The sequence below is a fragment of the Bos javanicus genome, chromosome 20 (assembly GCF_032452875.1).
Source record: "Bos javanicus breed banteng chromosome 20, ARS-OSU_banteng_1.0, whole genome shotgun sequence".
Lineage (NCBI taxonomy): Eukaryota > Metazoa > Chordata > Mammalia > Artiodactyla > Bovidae > Bos > Bos javanicus.
Window position 1 is genome coordinate 19,805,751 of NC_083887.1, and position 21,039 is coordinate 19,826,789.

Below are 21,039 nucleotides of genomic sequence, written 5' to 3' on the forward strand. Positions count from 1 at the left end.
CTGGAAAATCCCATGGATGGAGGAGCCTGGTGGGCTGCAGTCCATGGGGTCCCTAGGAGTTGGACATGACTGAGAGACTTCACTTTCACTTTTATGCATTGGAGAAGGAAATGGCAACCCACTCCAGTATTCTTGCCTGGAGAATCCCAGGGACAGAGGAGCCTGGTGGGCTGCCGTCGATGGGGTCACATAGAGTCGGACATGACTGAAGCGACTTAGCAGCAGCAGTAGCAGCAGCTACTCTATTTTAACTAGTATTTCTGTGTTCGATGGAAAGAAATTGAATTAAAAGACATTGTAAAAAGTCATGACATCATTAGAAAAATACATGTTTTCTTTTTTTCTCTCTCTGCCACTTTGTGTCAGAGAGATTCTTTAATCCAGGGATAAATCAGTAAAATCTTTCTGTAAAGAGCTGGGTAGTAAATATTTTATACTTGGCAGGACATAATGTCTCTGTGATACAACTCTGCTACTGTAAGCAAAGATAGCTGTCCATAGACCAAAATGTAGTGAATGAACATAGTCTGTTTCAATAAAGCTTTATTTACAAAAACAAGTCGTGGGTAGGCTTTGCCCTGTGATAGGTTTTGAAATGAAATGAAATGAAAAGTTTTAAGTAATCTAAAAATTTTGGAATAGTGTATATATTGTCCACCTTCTGCTGTAGATAAACCCCTGGTATAAATAGGAATGAAATGGCGTTCAGCTCTAGTTTAGAAATAAGTTATAAATTTCTGAAAAGTTTGGATGGATTTAAACACTAGAGGGCACAAAAGGATATTTTTTTAAGTCAAGGACCTTTTGTAAACAGAACTCTACAATTATGAAAAACTGCCTCGAGTCAAGTGCTGTGACCTCAATGTGCATAATTTGTCAGAAATGTTGGCCTGCAGTTCCAGTGACCTCACCAGCCACAAGAACTTGAAGCGGTTGACCAACTCTGTGTTGCTGTAATAATAGCCATATGTCCTTTTTTTTTTTTTTTTTGCCAGCTTGCTTTTGGACTTTTCATAAAATGTGGCCAAAATTGAGGATTTATATAGCAGAATATTTTCCATTTTATAAAAGAAGAATCATGTTTTGATTGCCCCAGGTTCTGACTAATTTTCATGTGGTGAGAGTCCTCTTTGTAATAAATAAGTTATATTCAATTATATTGTGTTTTACAAATCCTTAGAAAAAGTCACGATAAAATAATGCATATGATTTTTGAACTCAGTTGAGGGTTTTATTTCATAAAGATTATGAAATATCATCAGGAGGCTCAACCTTCAAGAATACTACTATTCTTTAACCTAGTAATTCTACTTGTAGGTATTTGGCCTAGGAAAGTAATCTGAAATGTTAAAAAGATTTATTTTTAAAGATATTTACCATGAAATTATAATATTGAAAACCTTTATATAATCTAACTCTGCCACATAAAATAATGTTTAAATAAATTTTGATATTAGAAAATATAATCTGATCAACCATTAAAAATAGTTTCAAGTACCTTTAAGGATATGGGAAGTTGCTTATAATATAACATTAAAAGCAAAGCAGAATCCAAAATCATGTACACTAAAATCTGAATTGAATATTAAAATTAGTGCATATGTATATATTATGTATGTACATACATATAAAGATGAGGAAAAATGAGCTACATGACTTAACAATCATTACCTCTGGCTATGGTTGATCTTTCTTTTCTTCTTTTATTTTTCTGCATTTTCCAACTTTTCTTCATTTTTTCAGCTTTTCTATTCATCATTTATATAGTCATAAAAAATAAATGTTGTTCAAACAAAAAACTATTTCAGCATTCTCACAGCTTTTTTGGGAGAATGATTTTTAGGTCAATGCTGGTAAAAGTCAGCAGGTTATAAGAAAAGCCTATTATTTTATGCATCAGAAAATCCATTTAAATGAATTATTGATTGTTAGGCAGACACATCAGTAAAGTCACTTTTTTAGGCCTGTAAGGACAGATTTCTGTGTTGTGGTTGAGTTGCCAGTGCACTTAGCTGGCAGTAAGGGGAAAGAAGACCAGCAAAGGAAGAAGAGCCTTCTAGAAAGGCCTGGGGTGCTAAGTTTTAGCAAAGAGCTCCCCTGTTAGCTCTGTAGACTGTGGTAAATCAGAACATTTACAAGAGGCACACACACACACACACACACACACCCCCTCACACACCCTCCTCTGATCCTTCCTCCCTTCACAATCTGCCTGGTGCCCTGGCCTTTCCCTGCTAATGAATTTCACAGTGCCTATGGAGAGGGGCTAAAGATAGAAATGGGAGAATGAAACATGTTAAATTGGACTTTGCCCTGAGCACACAGTTCCTCAGAACTGGCTTTGCATAGACTATCAAAGGAAATTCCATAAATAATATTGGCAAAAACAGCACAATCTTGTGTCACAAAGCACAAATTTGACACTATTGTCAGGTGAGCTTCTCCTCAAGACATTTTTAGTAGCATGAATGTTTTTACTGAAAATATATATTTTATCTTTTTTATTTTATAAAAGGATATCTTAGTTGTAGCATCGTGCCTATAGTCAATAATTCTGTAAAAAAGAGGGTATCTGAAAGTGTAAACATAATATGAGCACAGGCGCAAAAGTTGCGCTCTATGGAGTAATTGTTTTCTTCATTCACTGTGGATTCTGTGAGTTTTCTTGGAGCTTTTAATCCCTAGTACCTAGGAGATTGAGGGCCATGTTCACATGTTTACCTGGAGAATAATTTGATGGACTGCATTAAAAGATGGAACTGGGACTACCTAATAGTGTCACACAACTCTTAGGACTTAATTTTCTCTGTATACAATTTTCTCTTTATTTTTAACTTTTGGACTAAATTGACTTTTAACATAAACTGATAGAATCAATCATATGGAATTTTTCACAAACTTATATCAGACCCTGATATTTACTAGTTTATATTCTCAAATGATACTGGTTTATATATACTTATATATGCATAAACATATACATATGTGTATATACACTGATACATACTCACACACACACACATATATATACATATATATATGTGTATATATATATATATATAATCAGTATGCATTTGTGTGTACTCAGTCATGTCCGACTCTTTGCAGCCCCATGACTGTAGCTCGCCAGCCTGCTCTGTCCATGGAATACTGTCCAGGCAAGAATAGTGGAATGGGTTGCCATTTCCTCCTCCAGGGGATCTTCCCAACCCAGGGCTCCTGTGTCTCCTGTACTGACAGGCAGATTCTTTACCACTGAGCCACCTGAGAATATATATATATTCAGTTCAGCCACTGATATATATATATATATATCAGTATATAAAAATATATATCACACATATCAAGGTCAAATAAAGTTGTGAACATTTAAGCACCAGCTGTTGTCCATGGGTAGGTGAGGAAATGGATGACTTGGTTTACATAAACTAATTACCAAAGGAAATAGAGAAGCCTTTAATCCTATCTTGAACAAAGCAGAATTAAATATTCATTACAAGAAGGAATAGCAAAATTTAAAACAAAATAATGAAATTTCCCAGGGGTCTGGTTTCTAAGAGGTCTGAGGGGTTCATTGAACATACGTTTATTTAGTTCCTGCTGCGCTGGGCAATCCCGGGATTACATGGCCCCAGGAAGTTCATAGCCAAGTAGAACACAGAGCACATAGCACTCTTGCTCTTGACAGCACAGTTTCAGAAAAAGGAAGATTTCAATATGTATTAGCTCCTAGAAAAGAAGCAAATTAAAATGAAGACTAATTCCAGTCATTACAGATGCCTTCGGCATAGTTATTGTCATTTACTCATGTTTAGGTCACCAGCTAACCCGCAGCAAATTTCTGTCCAACCTTACCTTTTGTCACTACCTTATTTATGAGTTCTCAGGTAACATGAAGGAGAATGAGTCTGAGTCTTTCACACCTTCAGCAGGTTCACTTTCCGTTCTAGAGAAACCATAGGCACACTTTTTCGCAGCTGAAGCATGTTAGTTAACATTCACCGTATGGACACACAGGTTCCTAATTGATCATGAAAAGCACACAGTAATACAGTTGTCTAAAAACTTATCTTCAAAAGATGAATGAGTTCTAGAGACCTGCTGTACGATATAGTGCCTATAGTTAACAATGCTATATTGTGCACTTAAAACTTTGCACAAATCCAGAAACCAAAGAGGCACAGGGGAACTTTTGGAGGTGATGGATATATTTATCACCTTATTTATGTGGACGGTTTCATGGCTGTATATATGTGTCCAAACTCATCAAATTTATACTTTATATATGTACAACTTTTGTATGTCAACTAACTTGAATGAAGCTGGGTTTACAAAATAAACTATATTCATTATATGTGCCAACATCTCCAACATTGAGATAAATGCGGATTTGACGTGGAAAAGTTCATGACATTCATCTCCTGGCTCCAGTCTTCCCTGCTCAAATCCTTGTGGAATAGAGCCAACATCAATTGCTCTAAAATTCTGCTTTCATTATTTCACTCCCTTGCTCAGAAACTCTTGATGATTCTTTGCTTTTAAATGGAACAAAGGTACTGCTCCTAACAAAACAGTCAAAGTTTTGCGCAATCCAGTATAAATCTTTTCTTCCTACCTTTTCCTAATGACCCCTCTTCATAATAATCTCCTTCCAAATTCTGGTGATTTACCATGCATGGGGTACAGCTTATCATCTTGTGCATTGGATATATTAGGCTTCTGAAGAGTACTGACTGCTTGTATAAATTTGTCAAAGGACAATGCCAGTGACAGATACTTATTGGTTAATAACTATCAATATTTATCTCGAATGGCTGTCAGATCAGTGAGTTCATCCACTTAGCAAATATATATTGAACCCCTACCACTAACAGACCCTATTAGTTGCTGGCATCAGCAGGAAACAAAGCTGAGTTTCTGTTCTAACGAAATTTCATTTTTGTGTTTGGCGAAGGATAGACATTGTGAAATACATATACAAGATATACAGTATGTCATGACGATAAGTTCTGTGAAGAAAAACAACACCAAGTAAAGAAACAAGAACGACAGCAGTGATATTTTAGATTGAACAGTCAGAATGGGTCGCCATCTCTATTATAAACTGACATTGGGATCTTAACAAAATGAAAGGACCATGCTGATGTCTGAAGCAAGAGTGTTTTTGGAAGAAGAAATAACAAAGGTCCCGAGGTCGGAGCGGGCATGTTGTGTTCAAGAAACACAGTGGTTCCTGGGTGAAACCACGTGGGTGGAACCCAGTAAGCCAGGAAGAGGAGAAGGAAAAGAGATTAGGGCGATCGGAAAGGACTTTTGTAAGCCATGATGAAGAGTTTGGATTTTATCCCAAATGAAGTGGGAAACAGAAGAGGGTTTTGAGCAGAGAAATGACGTACATTTGCAAAGAATCACTCTGAGTATTCTGAGAATAGGCTTGGAATGAGGACGGAAGCAGGAAAGAATGGTCAAGAAGCCACTTCAGTAGTCTGGGCAAGAGACAATGGTGACCTGGACCAGAGTGGTGGCTGTCGAAGTGGTGCCAAGTGACTGGATGATTCTGGCTCCAGTTTGAAAACAGAGCTGACAGTGTGTGATGATGGATGTTCACATGGGGAAAGGAAAAAAGAAATGAGTTGAAGATGATTCAAGGGTTTGGGCCTGAGAAAACTAAAAAAAAAAAAAACTTGTATTTTCATTTGCCGAGTTGAGGAAAGACAAGGAAAACACTGATTTAGTGGTAAGGTGCTGGAATGGGAACCTAAAATTCAGTTTGGGCACTGGGAGGTGTATTTGTGGGCAGAGGCTTCACGCCCTGCCCCCTCGCCCCAGGACCCACCCCAGAGTCCGCCTGCACCCGTGACACACAGCCTGTGCGCTCCGTGGACTTTGCATCTGGGCAGCTGGGAACTTTCTCTGTTCAAAGGAGCTTGCTAGACTGTGTGTGGGCTGCCCAGAGGGCTTGTGACTAAGCACTCCCAGGTCTGTCCTCAGACATTTAAAGAACAGAGTATGCTTACACACCACACATTCCGCTTGCTTCAGTGGGACGAGCCCGAGGCGTGTGTGTACGGTCACTCAAAGCAGTCCCCAAGAAGCTGGATTTCCATGTGCTCACCGTGATCACCTGCTCACTGATGTGTACGTCACTGATTCTTGTCCCTCCCTGCCCCACTTTCCCAACCTCTAATTTCATACAATTACCTCCCTGCCACCTCTCCAAATAAAGTATCTGTGCCAAGATTTTGCTGCATCTCTCAGTTCAGTTGAGTTCAGTCATTCAGTCGTGTCTGACCCTCCATGACCCCGTGGACTGCAGCATGCCAGCCTGGGAGCAATTCAACCTAAGACTATTATACATCCAAATGTCAGTGTCCAACAAGGGGGAAAACATGCTATTTTGAAAACAGGGAAAATGTCAGGGGTGGAGCTGTAGCTGGGAGGTGTCAGTCTTTGACAAGCCCGTGTGAAGTCACAAGGTCTACGTATGGGCTGGTTCGTACATATATTTGTTCCTTCCTTCTCTACCTCATGTTCTTTTTTCCATGTGAACATGGTGCTCAGCAGTGAACAGTCTGAGATTTTAACAGAGGCTGCAGCAAAATTTCTAGAGAGTAGTAGCCCAAGGGGAGAAGGCAATGGCAACCCACTCCAGTACTCTTGCCTGGAGAATCCCATGGATGGAGGAGCCTGGTAGGCTGCAGTCCATGGGGTTGCAGAGTCGGACATGACTGACACGAGTTAGCAGCAGCAGCAGCCCAAGGAGTAATGACAATTTGACTGGAAAGAAGAGGGTCTTGGGAGCTTGTCTTGAATCTACATTTGCATAAGAAGGATGTTGTTCTTCCTTTCTACTTTTTCCTTTCTACGTTATATGGGGTGGTTTGGTAGTTCCGCTGGTAAAGAATCTGCCTGCAATGCTAGAGACCTGGGTTTGATCCCTGGCTGAGGAAGATCCCCTGGAGAAGAGAACGGCTACCCACTCCAGTATTCTTGGGCTTCCCTGGTGGCTCAGCTGGTAAAGAATCCACCTGCAATGTGGGAGACCTGGGTTCAATTCCTGGGTTGGGAAGATCCCCTGAAGAAGGGAATAGCTACCCACTCCAGTATTCTGGTCTGGAGAATTCCATGGACTGTATAGTCCATGGGGTGGCAATGAGTCGGACACGGCTGAGTGACTTTCACTTTCCCTTTAGAGAAACTAGAGATTATGGAAGGTCATGCCAAGCCACTCTTTGGTATTGTTACTTTTTTGTTTTTTAACATTGTATTTTGTATTGCAGTATAGTTGATTAACAATGTTGTGATAGTTTCATGTGAACAGCAAGGGACTCAGTCATATATATACATGTATCCATACTCCCACAAACCCCTCTCTGATCCAGGCTGCCACGCAACACTGTGCAGGCTCCATGTGCTATACGGTAGGTCCTTGTTGGTTATCCATTTAAATATAACAGTGTGTTTGTGACATTACTTTTTTATATACATTCTTTTTTAAAAATATATTCCGTTTCCTTATGGTTTAATCACAGGATATTGAATATAGTTCCCTGTGGTATACATTAGGACCTTGCTGTTTATCCATTCTAAACGTAATAGTTTGCAACCCCAACCCCCTGTCCATCCCTCTCCCTCCTCCTCTCCCCCTTGGCAACCGTAAGTCTGTTCACTATGTCTGTGAATCTGGTTCTGTTTTGTGGATAGGTTTATTTGTGTCATATTTTAGATTCCACATATGAGTGATATGGTATTTGTCTTTCTCTTTCTCACCTACTCACACTTAATGTAATAGCCTCTAGTTAAATCCATGTTGCTGCAAATGACATTATTCTGTTCTTTTTTTATACCTTTTTAACACTAGTGTATGTTCAGCCATACTATGCACTTGCCTGGCTCAAAAACATGTTTTGTATGAGTTTGAGGAAGAAAGTGAGTAGAGATAATGGAGATCCTCATTAATTAGGTAGGAGAGCCAATCACAGGCAAAACAGATACTATACTTACTTCCAATCAATTGTTCAACTGAGTGTGAAAACAAATCATTTTCTCTCATTTTGAATGAGACTGTATATCAGATAAAACACAGCTCTTCTTGCCATACATTGTATCACCTTCCAGAGTAATTTCAGTTTTTTTGCAGGAAGCATCCAGAATTTAACGTTTCCTGCTGTGCAGTTATCCAAATCATTGTAATAATGTAAACCAGTGGAATCATTTACATCAATAAGGTTTTTATTCTAAGAGCTAATCCAAGCATAGAAAAAAATGTCCTTAATTCCCACATGCCTGAAAGGATAGCATTTTTTATCAGTCATTATCATGTAAAGTTTCAGGGGACTAGTATATTTCCAAATGGTCCTCAGAACCATACTAACATTTTGTAATTAAGTGCTTCTCTATTTTTAAGATGAATGGACAATATTTGATTTTAAACATAGCCTCAGTTTTCAATATTCAGTTGCCTTTTGTCAAATGGAAGAACAGTATTCGTTAGAGCAAGAGAGCAAGTGTGTGAAGTAATGGGGATGAACACGCGTGCTGATTTTTCTACCTTGGGGAGGTTATTTTTGAAACATTAAATGTCAAGAAACACAACCATGTGGAATATTTATGTACACATTTAATTGTAGAGAAGTAGGATACCAAGTCTGGGATACCACATATGCACTCTCTGTATGGAAAGACAGGAAGTCAGTTCCCAGATGATGAAGGCTAAGCAAATGCCCTGTAGGTCTAACTGAAGCTCTTGGCTCTTTGGATGAAGGCACAGTCCTGGTGGGCTTCCCTTGTGGCTCAGTGGTAAAGAATCCACCTGGCAATGCAGGAAACACGGGTTGGATCCCTGGGTCAAAAAGGTCCCCTGGAGAAGTATTCTTGGCTGGGAAATCCCATGGACAGAGGAGTCTGGCAGGCTACAGTCCATGGGATTGTGAGAGAGTCAGACATGACTTAGAGACTAAACAATGCAATGCAAAAGAGTCCTGACAACCTCTCTTCACAAGGGGGAGCTATGCATACATCTAGCTCTTTTCATAGAATATCTTGTACCCTGGCGTGAGCTGGGTCCCTAAACCTACGAAGAGCTTGGTCTCTCTCTCTTTTTGCTTGTTTTCTGGCCAGGGCTCTTTTACCTCCAGGAGGCAGACTGCTCTGTCTTCTCTAGTTAAATAGCTGCAGACCACATCATGCTGCTTCTAATTTGATTTTAAATCATATTATCATAGACATTAAATGGTGTGTGTGTTTTCTGGCTTCCCTGTACTTCTCTCTCTGACCCTTTAACATCTCAGCAATGTGTAACCTATGAGACATGTTTAACATGAATTCAAAAGTTTTTATTCATGACCTTTGGTTGAAATTTAATCAAGTTAAAAGTCTAACACTCCTGGTGGGAAAAAAAGAAACTTGAGTATTCAAGGATTTTAGTAGCACACATTTAGTTTTATCTAATTATAAAAAATAATCCCTATGCACTGTAGACAGTTTGAACGTTGCAGAAAAGAATGTTTAAAAAAGCCTATCATCCTACTAACCAGAGACAACCTTGTCAATATTTTGGTGTATATTTTTATTAATTATATTAATTGACAAATGCTTTTCATGAGAAACTAGAGTCTATCTAGTATTAGTAGCTTACAATGTAGCTTTTTTCATGTTATATAATTATTATTTCTTTTCTGTGATGGGAATAGTTAAGATCTAGTCTCTTAGAAAGTTTGATGTTTATCGTATAATATTGTTTATAATCATTGTACTGTGCATCAGAACACCAGGATTTCTTTAGCTACTAGTTGCAAACTTGTACCCTTAAGTAACATCTTCTTTGTTCCCCACCCCTCAGCCCCTATAACCCCCATTTTACTCTCTGTTTTCGAGAGTTCAACTCCTTTGGATTCCACATGTGCGTGATATCATACAGTATTTGCCTTTCTCTGTCGGACTTATTTCACTTAACAGAATGTGCTCAGAGCAAACCTATGTTGTCACAAATGGCAGGATCACCATCTTTCTCATGACTGAATAATATTCCATTGTGTGTGTACATATTGTGTGTGTGTGTGTGTGTGTACACAAGCACAAACTTTATAATTCCCTTTTAACAAAATGTTGACACTAAGATCTTGAAAATGCCACTCTATGCGTTTGTGGGGTTTTTTTTGCTGTATTTGCCATTTTCATTCAACCCTGTGATAAGTTAGTACTAGAGTTGCAAATACATATCCTTAAATGTACCTAAAGAGTCATTTCTCTGAATCTGAGAGGCTCCACAGTCCTTGGAACACCTGAGAACCAAGGCTTCTCAGATGACGCTACAGCACTTACTTCTTGATTGGATTCTTTTCAAGTATCCAACTCCAAAGATGAACAGAGAATGTTTGGTAATTATTCGTATGAGTCTTTGGTTTCATGGAGACTAAGGTTTCCTTTGTCACTTTTATGATGTCATTTGACCTTGACCTGCATCTCAAATTCCTGAGAAAGTAGCAAGCTTTTTCTGCAGACATATCAGAAATAGTAGGTGAAAATAGATTCATTGATATTAGAATTATTTTTCCTTTTTTTTTTTTTTTACAAAACAGAGCCTCTTTTTTGCCCATAACAATCTAGGCCTAAGATTGATGCATTGATATAATATTCATTTAAAAATATAAGGAAACAAAAAATCCAGAGAAAAACCAAAGTTCCCATGTATTGAACAGCTCCTCTGATTCATAGATATTATAGGATATTTTGTACAATATCAGTAACTGTGTAATATTCCCAATCATCTGGCAGAATTCAGTTTACTAGGAATTAGCCTGTATGAAACAATTCAGAAAACATATTACCTAGGACTGAAGGTGTATGCAACCTCATGATTGACGGTTTTTATCACTTAAATGGATATTTATTTTGATAATTCATAATCCTGTAGCAAGTCTTCAACCTTTACTTTGAAATCATTTGTTTACTTTTGTAGTAAGGTTCAGGAATTCAAATTTCTTATGATACAGTCATTGAATAGGAAAAACACATTGTCTTTCTCCCACAGAGTTCATCCTTTAAAACAGACTCAATATGAAAGCACAGAGACCTCAGCGTTGAGTTCAACATCAGGTACAAAGCCATATGTAATTCGTCAGATGCATCTCATTATAACAGTGCTGTTCTCATTGCTCTAGTCCAGTATGATAATCACCTTTAAATAAACAGCTCTTAAATGTTACTGTCAGAACCTAAGTGGTGTCTTCACAGATGTTTACTATAAAATTCTTTCAACTTTTCTGAATTTTTGAAATTTTTCATAGTATGATTTTGGGAAAAAAATATATTTTTTTGATATGGCAAAAAACATATTCTGCAATTTTTCTGAAACAAGGTTTATATGTCTCCTCAAGTTTGTGTTTTAGAAATCTGTAATCAGCTTATTCTGGAATATTCCAGAGCTGATTGCCCTGTTTATGGCATTCTATTTTCTGTAAAAGAGAAATGCCAAGGAACAGTCAGTTTTAATGTTGTGAGCAATACTGATATATTTGATTGAGAAAACACTAACCGCAAGAGGTTACAGAGATGTTTTTATGAGGTGAGATGTTTTCCCAGTCTCAAGCCTGTATAAAGAGGGACCATTTTTCCTTTATATCCTTAGCCGCTTACCACTGAAGTTACACCCACGCGCTACACTAAGTATGAAATAAGAAATTATTTATAAATGTCTCTCTCCTGCACCCTTCCCAGTTTGAGATAATATTAAGACTAGACTGTCAGAGGAGCAATATTTCCCCTGGACTGGGTGCTTTGAAAGGTATTTCACCAAAATTACATTATTAGATTTGTTTTTAGTGTTGATCATCTGAAAACTCACTTTCTCCTTAATTATATACATTTTTCATAAATAAGAGCTCATGTCATTATTCATCTCTATAAATATTTTATACCTGTTCTCTTCCTACTACCCTGATACTTTTTCAAAACGTAAGCCCCGTCCAGTTTCTTCTAAGCCTTGAGGATCAGTCTTCTATTTGTTCATGCTCTGTTTGGGCATAATTGTGTTCACCATCCATCACCAGTGTGCATCTGGCCTGGCACCTGGCACACAGTAGATGCTTAATATATACTTATGAGGGGATGGAAGGGCAGAAAGAGAAAGGGGAAGAAGGGAGGGAAGGAAGAACCTGCTATATTTGCCATGTGAATGGCCTGATTGTGCACATGTCTGTTATGAATGTCTTAGGTGGTTTTTGAGGGATAGCTAGAAAGTGGTGCCTTAAATTGTATGCGTCCGGTTATAAAACAAATAACAAAAATATACTGTTTTCTTTCACTGTTACTCAAACACCCAGGTTTCAGTTTTAGCTCCTAATGAACTGCTAGCATTGGTTGGATGGACTGAAAAGTGTTTTCATTTCTTTTCTGTTTAAACTATACAGAAAGAAAATCCAGAACAATACACAGTGCTACAAACACTGACATTATATTAATAGTGTCACTTCTCAAGTCTTGACTAAACCCCACCAGGCCTCCAGTATTCTTGCCTGGCAAATCTCATGGAAATAAGAGCCTGGTGGGCTACAGTCCATGGGATTGCAAGAGTTAGACACAATTTAGTAACTAAAAACCACCACCATTGTCATAGTAAACTAAAGAATTAAAAAAAAAGGAACCCCAGCCTTGTGATGACATTTGCTTCACAGAATCAGTCAATACTTAGAGAGTGTCAGGCTGAAGAAGGGGTTCTGGGAATGGTATATCAGCAGTAAGTGCCCAGAAATGGGAGAGTTTATGAATATTGGCTCCAATAAATGGACATCCAGATTTAGCGAGATATTGAATAGTGTCATGGAAAAAAGTCCCAGTGCCAAAGTTGAAATCATGAGGTTGTTATTATTTAGGGATCCATGGTATTTGGGGTCTTTTTTCTTTCTCCCAAGGGAGCAGTTTTGTTCCTCAGCCTGGTAATTCCATCACTGCTTTTCTTGTCTGTTAACATAGTTCTAAAAAACTGAAAGAGGCCATTTCTGCCCTTATTTGGTACGTGGTCAACAAGGGGAGCAGCGTGAGTTGGAATCAGTACTGTGAATGCTTTTCCAATTAAACAACCTGTCTTCAGGACCCCATAAGTTTTCAAAAAATAAATAGTCATGTTTCTATATTTAGGTGAAGGCCAGGATTTTGAACAATTGAGAAAAATTCCATCAGCTAACTTTGGTAGAATCCTTTGCTACTTATTATTTTTTTTTAGTGTTTTTAAATAGAAGCAATAGAAGATTTTTAATTTGCAAATAAAATATTAAAATTTTGCTATAGGATTAATCTTTAAAACATGCCAGATATTCTGTCCTTGCACACAGGAAAAATAATTTCAAATAGGGGAGGAGAAAAGCACCATCAAAACTGAAGATTGATATCTTCTGTAACTGGTTAAATGATACGCCAACTTACCATGCCCATATAGTGACCATTTTAGAGGACAGTTCTTAAAACTGTAAGTGTTTCTGACAGTAAGAAAAATAGTTTTCTTGTTCTCGAAAACATTTACTGACATTAGTAGCAATTCCTAAAATTTGGGGTGGCGTTTTCCAAAAGCTTTTTTGTAGATTATTCTATTCATTCATCTTAAAAAGTTTTTTCAGTGATTCTCATTTGGATAAGACACTGAATTCACAAGATCAGGCAACAGTGCTCAAGGTCATATGGCAAGTTCGTAGCATAACTGTGGCTCTAATTCCCCCTACTAGGGCTGCCCTGAATACTTGCCCAGGGGTGTTTCATCAAAAAAAAAAAAAATTCTGGGAACAGGCTTGTATTCATTTGGTCATAACAGTAACAGTGTTTTTCTGATTTTGTTGTTTTATTTTTTTAATTCATTTTTATTGAAGTATAATCGATTTACAATGTTGTGTTAGTTTCTGCTGTGTGGCAAAGTGAATCAGTTATACGGACTTCCCTCCTTCTTATATTCTTTTCTCATATAGATTATTACAGAGGACTGAGTAGAATTCCCTGTGCTGTACTGTAGGTCCTTCATTAGCCCATTTTATATATAGTAGTGAATATACTTCAATCTCTCTCTCTCAATTTATCTCTCCCTCCCTTCCCCCCTTGGTAATCATAAGTTTGTTTTCTACATCTGTGACTCTATTTCTATTTTGTAAATGAGTTCATTTGTATCCATTTTTTTAGGTTGAATATTCGTTTTATTTTATTTTGATTGATTGCTACAAGTGTGGCTTTGTCAGAAGGTACATCTAAGGGAAGAGAAAATAGATAAATCCCACCTAAATTACCCATGGCAAAATTTTTTTTGCTCCTGTTTAGGAACATAAAAGAATATAATATAGGTGATGCATCTTATTTTCAAGAAGTCCTGAGATGATTGATTTAGTTATTAAACAGAGTTATTGTGACTTGTTTAGTTTTCTATACACTAGGGATGCAGTAGGAGAGCAGAGTTTATGTCCTCATGATGTTTGGGTCAGTCAGGGAAGCCAGTCATTGAAAAAGTAACTACAGATGTACTGATAGTGACAAAGAGGAAGTGCAGGAAGTGCTATGGAGACATCCCTTAGTCTGGGAAAGCAGGGAAGTCTTCCTGGAGGAAGTGACTTTCAAGGTTGAAGTTCTGTATCCACCCTTGCACTCACCTGTCAATAACTAAGCAGGGCTTTTTTTTTTTTTTCAGTCTGCAATCAGGAGTACAATACTGAAAAGAAAAATTTTCTGACTCAGAATTGTCATATACAGAAATTTAGACTAAACACTTACTGACCCCAGAAGATTTTGCACACATTTAAAAACATAATGCTTAGTTCTTTATTTCAAGTGATTAGCCTTTGTTAATTTCAAATTTTTGAAGCATTTGACTTTAGAAGTATATCCTGTTAATTACTTAAAAAAAAATACGAAAACCCTCCTAAGACTTTGTTAGTTACTTACTAGGCACTTAAGAAACATAAAACGTCTTTCCTTTCCCTCTTATTTCTTCCTCCCTATTTTTTCCTCTCACCCCCCATTTACCCAAGTGTTTAGAAAGAACTCAGAGCCTCATTATATAGAAAGGGCTTGACCTAATTGTCTTCCAAATTGATAAAACATTCCTAAAATATGTAGATAGAAAACTTGAGTGTTTAACAAAGTATTTTGATTCAAAATTTAGTCTTATCTTTATTTTATATTTAATCGTGCATCTTGCCATTTATTTTATTCTCTTAATAATTTTAGCTATTTTCAAATGGCAAGTTCTAGAGAGAATCTGGAGAAAAAGGAAACTCTTCTATACTGTTTGTGGGATTGTACGTTGGTGCCCCCACTATGGGAAACAATTTGGAGGGTCCTCAAAAAACTAAAGATAGAATCACCATATGCTCCAGTAATCCCACTCCTGGGCATATATCCAGACAAAGCTATAATTGAAAAAGATACATGCACCCCTATATTCACAGCAGCACTATCCACAATAGCTAAGACCTGGAGACAGCCGGAATGTCCATTGACAGATGAATGGACAAAGAAGATGTGATACATATATATGATGGACTACTACTCAGCCACAAGGAAGAATGAAATAATGCAGTTTGCAGCAACATGGATGGGACCTAGAGATTATCACACTGAGTGGAGTAAGTCAGACAGACAAAGCATCATGTGATATCACTCATACGTGGGATCTAAAATATGACACAAATGAGCCTATCTATAAAACAGAAACAATCTCACAAGCTTAGAGAACAGGCTGGTGACCGCCAAGGGGGAGGAAGAATGGGAGAGCATGAATTGAGAGTTTGAGCTTAGCGGAAGAAAACTATTACATAGAGAGTGGATAAACAAAGTCCTAGTGCCTAGCACAGGAAACTGTATTCAGTATCCTGTGATAAATCATAATGGAAAGAAGTATTTAAAAAGGATGTATGCATATGTATAACTGAAACTAGCAAGACATTGTAAATCAACTATACATATTTTTAAAGCTTTAAAAACTTCTTTAACAAAATTAATTAATAATAATTTTAGCTATCTAATTACATTTTATTTCCACTTGTGCCCTGGAGCATGTATGAATAAAGGGTACATCTGAAGCTGCTTAAAATGTAGCATATGCTTTCTTAATGCTCTTAAGACTATGGGTTACCCTCAATTCTGTTAGCACTCCACTGTATTACAGCTCATAAAAAAACTTTCAGAACAGTTTCCTTTCTTTCAGAACATGGAATGATTGACCTCTGAATCAAGTAGATGCATATAAGATTTAGAATGACTATTTGAAAGCAATTCAAAGAAAATGTTAGTATAATTTTTCAGCATTTCCATTTGGAATAATAAGTGATGGTTGATCACGATAGTGTATTAATGTAATAAGCCTTATTTAAACCAAAATTACTTATACTGAATGAATAGGTTTTCAGAAGTGTGTTAAATCCAGTTGTTAAATTTCCTTTCTGCATACTCTTTTGCAACAGATCACCCTGAAAATAGAATTGTTATAATGAAACTATTATCAGAGATAAATGATAACATGAAAATGAAGCTGTTTGCTTCCACATTAAACTCTGCTGCCTTTGAGTTTGCAACCAGCAACTATTTCAAAATACAGCATTATCTTGAACCCATATCTCCGTCTGCTCTGGTTTCCTGAGGCAGAGTATTTCAACATCATACAACCCCAACTAATGTAACTCTTGGTGTCTCTGAAGTTTAGCTTAAACCTTCCCCTTCCACCTCTCCAATAGTGACTTGGTGTGTAAGTAAGTGCTATGTGATTATATTTAAATTCTCCTACTTTTAAATTTAGGATTTTCAAAATTGATTCATAGTAACTATCTCCTATGGGCTTCCCTGGTGACTCAGCCATGAAGAATCTGCCTGCCAATGCAGGAGATGCAAGTTCAATCCCTGGGTCAGGAAGATCCCCTAGAGAAGGAAATGGCAACCCATTCCAGTATTCTTACCTGGGAAATCCCATGGACAAAAGAGTTTAACAGGCTGTAGTCCATGGGGTCACACAAGAGTGGGACACGACTTAGCGACAAAGAAACAACAACAAGCTATCTCCTATAAAGGAAATTCTGAATTTGTATCAAACATCAAGCCTTAAATTTGCCATTTTAACATCTGGAATCAAACCAAAATTGCAGAAATGTTCAAGGGGCAAAGGTTCCTTATTTAGAGCTCCGCAAAACATAAAAGCTACATTACTGGCAGGAGATGCGCATTTTCTTGTGATTTTAGGGAGGTTAAGAATGAAGTGAATAACACCTGGGTGTAAGCAAAGTTTAGATTAAAGAATCTGGTTTTCCCTGGGATGTAAGTTTAATTTCCAACTTGCAAAAGAAGAGTTTGTCTTAGAGATGAAACATTTCTCCTTGACATTCAATCATGCTTTTCCTGAAACTTCTGGAAAATAAATGCTTACTAATAGGACAGAAATTAAAATATTCAAAAGATTTCTATTTCATTTCTTTCTCTACCGTTTAGTACACGAGAAGGGAAATTTATAAACAGCTGTGAGTGAGAAGTTGCTGAGTTGTGTCTGACTCTTTGCGACTCCATGGACTGTACCCTACCAGGCTCCTCTGTCCATGGGATTCTCCAGGCAAGAATACTGGAGTGGGTTGCCATTTCCTTTTCCAGGGAAAACAGCTGCTTGAAAGATAAATGACAGCAAAGTTTCATCCTAGCAAATATTTTATTTAACCTTTATATTGTTTCCGATTGCCTAAATTCTCATGTTTGTGAAGTTCTGTGAAGTACTAGCTAGTCCCGGAAAATGATATTAATGGTTATACTTAAAGCATTAAAATCAAAGTTAAAACTTTGCTCATTATTAATCTCGGAAGTAAACAGTGTATTTCTGTGACTTTGCTGAGACCTGGTCACCTAACAGAGATTATGCCTAGCTATACAGGAGAAATTAGATGGAGGTGTTTGAGTAATTATTTAAGGAGAAAAATAGCATCAACACTGGCAGATACTCCTTGTAACTTCATCTAATTTCGCAGTAGGAAAAAAAGGATCCAAGTTTCCATTTTCCTGGTCATCATTTCACATTCATAGTTCTGTTGTTTTGATCATGTTTAACTTTTCCAGATGTCTGCTTTCGAGAAGCGGAGGGGGGGAGGAAATCTTTGGGTGATAATGAAAAAGACAACTTTGCATCTCTTCAATATACATTTCTTGCAGAAAAACGTAGACATTCTGTAATACCTCCATCGTGCATTATTATTATCCCCATGTATTTTATCAGCTAGATATCAATTAACAGAACATTCTTTTCAAAAGTAAATTAGAGTGGACAAAAACAAGTTTTAGTCAAAATACCTGCCTGTTGCTGACTTTAGCCTGAATGGGAAGATAGGGTCCATCTTTCCATGACAAGTGCATTTGGAGTAACAATGAAAATGATATTTTTCTGCCCCCAATGTTGTGTTTATGGACTGTAGCCTTCATTGTTAAAAACCAGTAACACTTTTTGATCTACAGAATTTGAAATGCCACTGAATAAAATGAGATCTTTGTATTGCATGGAAAGTGCAAAAGTAAATCTTTGCCGGTCCCTTCCCTCCAGTTCTCTTGTTTGTTCTTTGTCTACCCTCTTCTCTCCCTTCATGCCATTCCACCCCTCACCAGTTTTCAGCGACATCCACCCTCCTCACCCAGACGCCCAATTTTTTTTTTCCCACTGTCTGGCTTCAGTCTCGGATGAAGCCGTTCCACTACAGACCAAGTTGTTCAGCTCTGTGTCAACTCTGCCAGAAATGTTTGCATTTCCCAAGAGCTTTCCTGACATGGAAATTTAATAGAATAATGGAGTGACGTGCTAATAGTGGAATTTAACACACCAAGAAATGCAGACCGGTGTAAGTATGGGCTCCTTCTCAATCCTTTCAAAGACTACCACCAAGATGACCACTCATATTGCTCTTGTGACATGAGGATCCAAATACAAAGGCAGAAAAAGATGTAGTTTGTGAAGCATTAAAATCCTGCTAGTTGGTTTCAGAGAGAATATGTTTGTTTTTGAACTCTTGGCTCCTCCGAGGTCGCTGCTGTTCAGTCAGCTATCACTCACCCACTCTTTTAACCCATCCGTCAGATAACAAAGAGGTGAAACCATAAAAGCACGTTCTATTACTCATCCCCAAGGCTGATTTGAAACCTGTGTTCTCAGGAACCCCTGATGTGCTGGATGCCATCATGAAAAAAAAGTGTCATGTTGACTGACTTGAGCTTTTACCAAAACTGTGAGAATACTTTGGACCCCTTGGGTATATGAGATAGATTGGGCTCTCAGGGGGGTCTCAAAATTTGGCCAAAGTGGTGGTGATCACCAAACACAACTGTTGGTCAGTTTTGCCCAGTCCAGAGGGGGTTAAATCACTGCTGGGCATTCCAAACCTCTCTAATCTTATCCTGGAGAAGTGGAGTTCTGCCTTGGTTTACAGTTGAGGTCACCAGCAGGGCAATGTTTAGACAGGGACTGATGGAATCACACAGCATTGTTAACATTAAATAGCACTGGTGGTAAGGAGCCATGATGGTACTGGGTCCCTGGGACTCCTGGAGCACACTGTCTTCAAATAGATGCCTCACCGAGATGTGCTGGACTTGTAAAATGTGTGAAGGGCTCTGTATGGCTTTTCATCATTTGTTTAACTTGAAAGAAGATTGTTTTAAGGGACTTATCATAGAGTTAAGAAATATTTCTAGGGAACAGAAAACGAAGAAGAAAATTGATCTTTGTTACCATCAAAGCCATGCATTACACTTCACTCTCCAAGGTGACGCAGTATCTCCTTGAGGGAAAAGCTGCCAGAAGTGTTGAAAGTGATCTGCCTGTTTTCTTCTCAAGCTGACTTGCAGGGAGGCCCTGGTATTTAGAGACTGTTAAATCCTTGTGGAGGGTTTACTAATAACTGTTCATCCCTGTTTCTAAGAGAAGTTGAAATAAGAAACATGACATCTGGCAGCTAGTTGTGTGAAAATTAGTAAATCTGTGTCGAATTTCCCAGTCATGGGCATGCATTTACTTAAAAAAAAAAAACAACAAAGGCCTTTGTTTCCTTTCTTTTTCCCTAAACTTCACACTTGATATAAAGGCTTACCCACTTCAGTCATGCCCGTGTGTGTGTGTGTGTGTGTGTGTGTGTGTGTGTGTGTACGCTTGTGTGTGTTGTGCTTTCCAGGAGTGGCATGTGACTGTGCTGTTTAATCAGGGCTATATTTAAAAACAAATTTTCAAGGGAGCGTTTCTCATGTTATTAATGAGATGAAGTCGGAGTGAAGCAAGCTGTGTCGCAAAGGGCAAGTGTCATGAGGCAGGAAGTCCCGGCCATCTCTTCTAGCTGTGCTTCAGCCACCTGCCACCTCGCTGGCAGCCCAGAGCAGGCTCAGAGGAAATGCCTGCCCTTGGCCACAAGTGCCTACTGCTCCTCCAGGGGCCCCCCTGCCCCAGGGCTCTGCACCCACTCTGACTTGCCTCTGTCTCCAGCAACCCCGGCACCTCCTTCACACATGGCTTTTGTGTGGGACCCTCGGGGAGCCTCAGTGCCAGCACTGTCCACAAGAGTCAAGTCAAGATCACGATTCTCAAAGTCTTACAGGTATTGTTCTTTCCTTTTTGTGGCTGGGATCAATTTTTTTCATCAGCCTCTGTCGCGCTAGGCCCCCTGCAAAGAAGTCTCGTGCCCTGTATTGATCTGTTTAACTTCTGTTTCCTAGATTGCCTTCAATTGGCAGGATAAATGGGCAGTATACAGAATAGGAACTGTGAAGATGAGAACCTTAACAGAGCTGAGGCTATTTGGGAACCCCCAGAAGCAGAAGGAAATTGACTAACTCTAAAAGCTGATTTTGAGAGTTAAATAGTAAACTTAGAAAAGCATCCCCGTGGCTGGCATCTGGAAAACAAGTGTGTTAGCCCACTTAATGGACGTAACGTAGCCAGATTCTGTCGTACTAACTTTCGGTTAACCCTTGAAATAGCAGGGAAGGGTTCTTGTTTAGTTCAAGAAGCAAACAAACAACAACAAAACACTTCTGTGTATGTATAAGTGTTTGAGGTCC

At 38.3% G+C, this 21,039-nt stretch overlaps 1 protein-coding gene across 10 annotated transcripts in view; it reads left to right on the forward strand.

Moving 5' to 3' along the window:
- The window catches only part of PDE4D (phosphodiesterase 4D), a 1,603,025-nt gene that overhangs the window by 1,200,382 nt on the left and 381,604 nt on the right, over nucleotides 1-21,039 (forward strand). The window contains exon 1 of one of the 10 annotated variants that reach the window (XM_061393121.1): nucleotides 174-20,576. The exons of the other annotated variants lie outside the window; for them this stretch is intronic. Coding sequence (XP_061249105.1) covers nucleotides 20,287-20,576 — 290 coding nt within the window. The 5' untranslated portion in view covers nucleotides 174-20,286. Of the gene's footprint in view, nucleotides 1-173; nucleotides 20,577-21,039 lie in introns of those variants that run through there. 10 annotated transcript variants of the gene reach the window in all.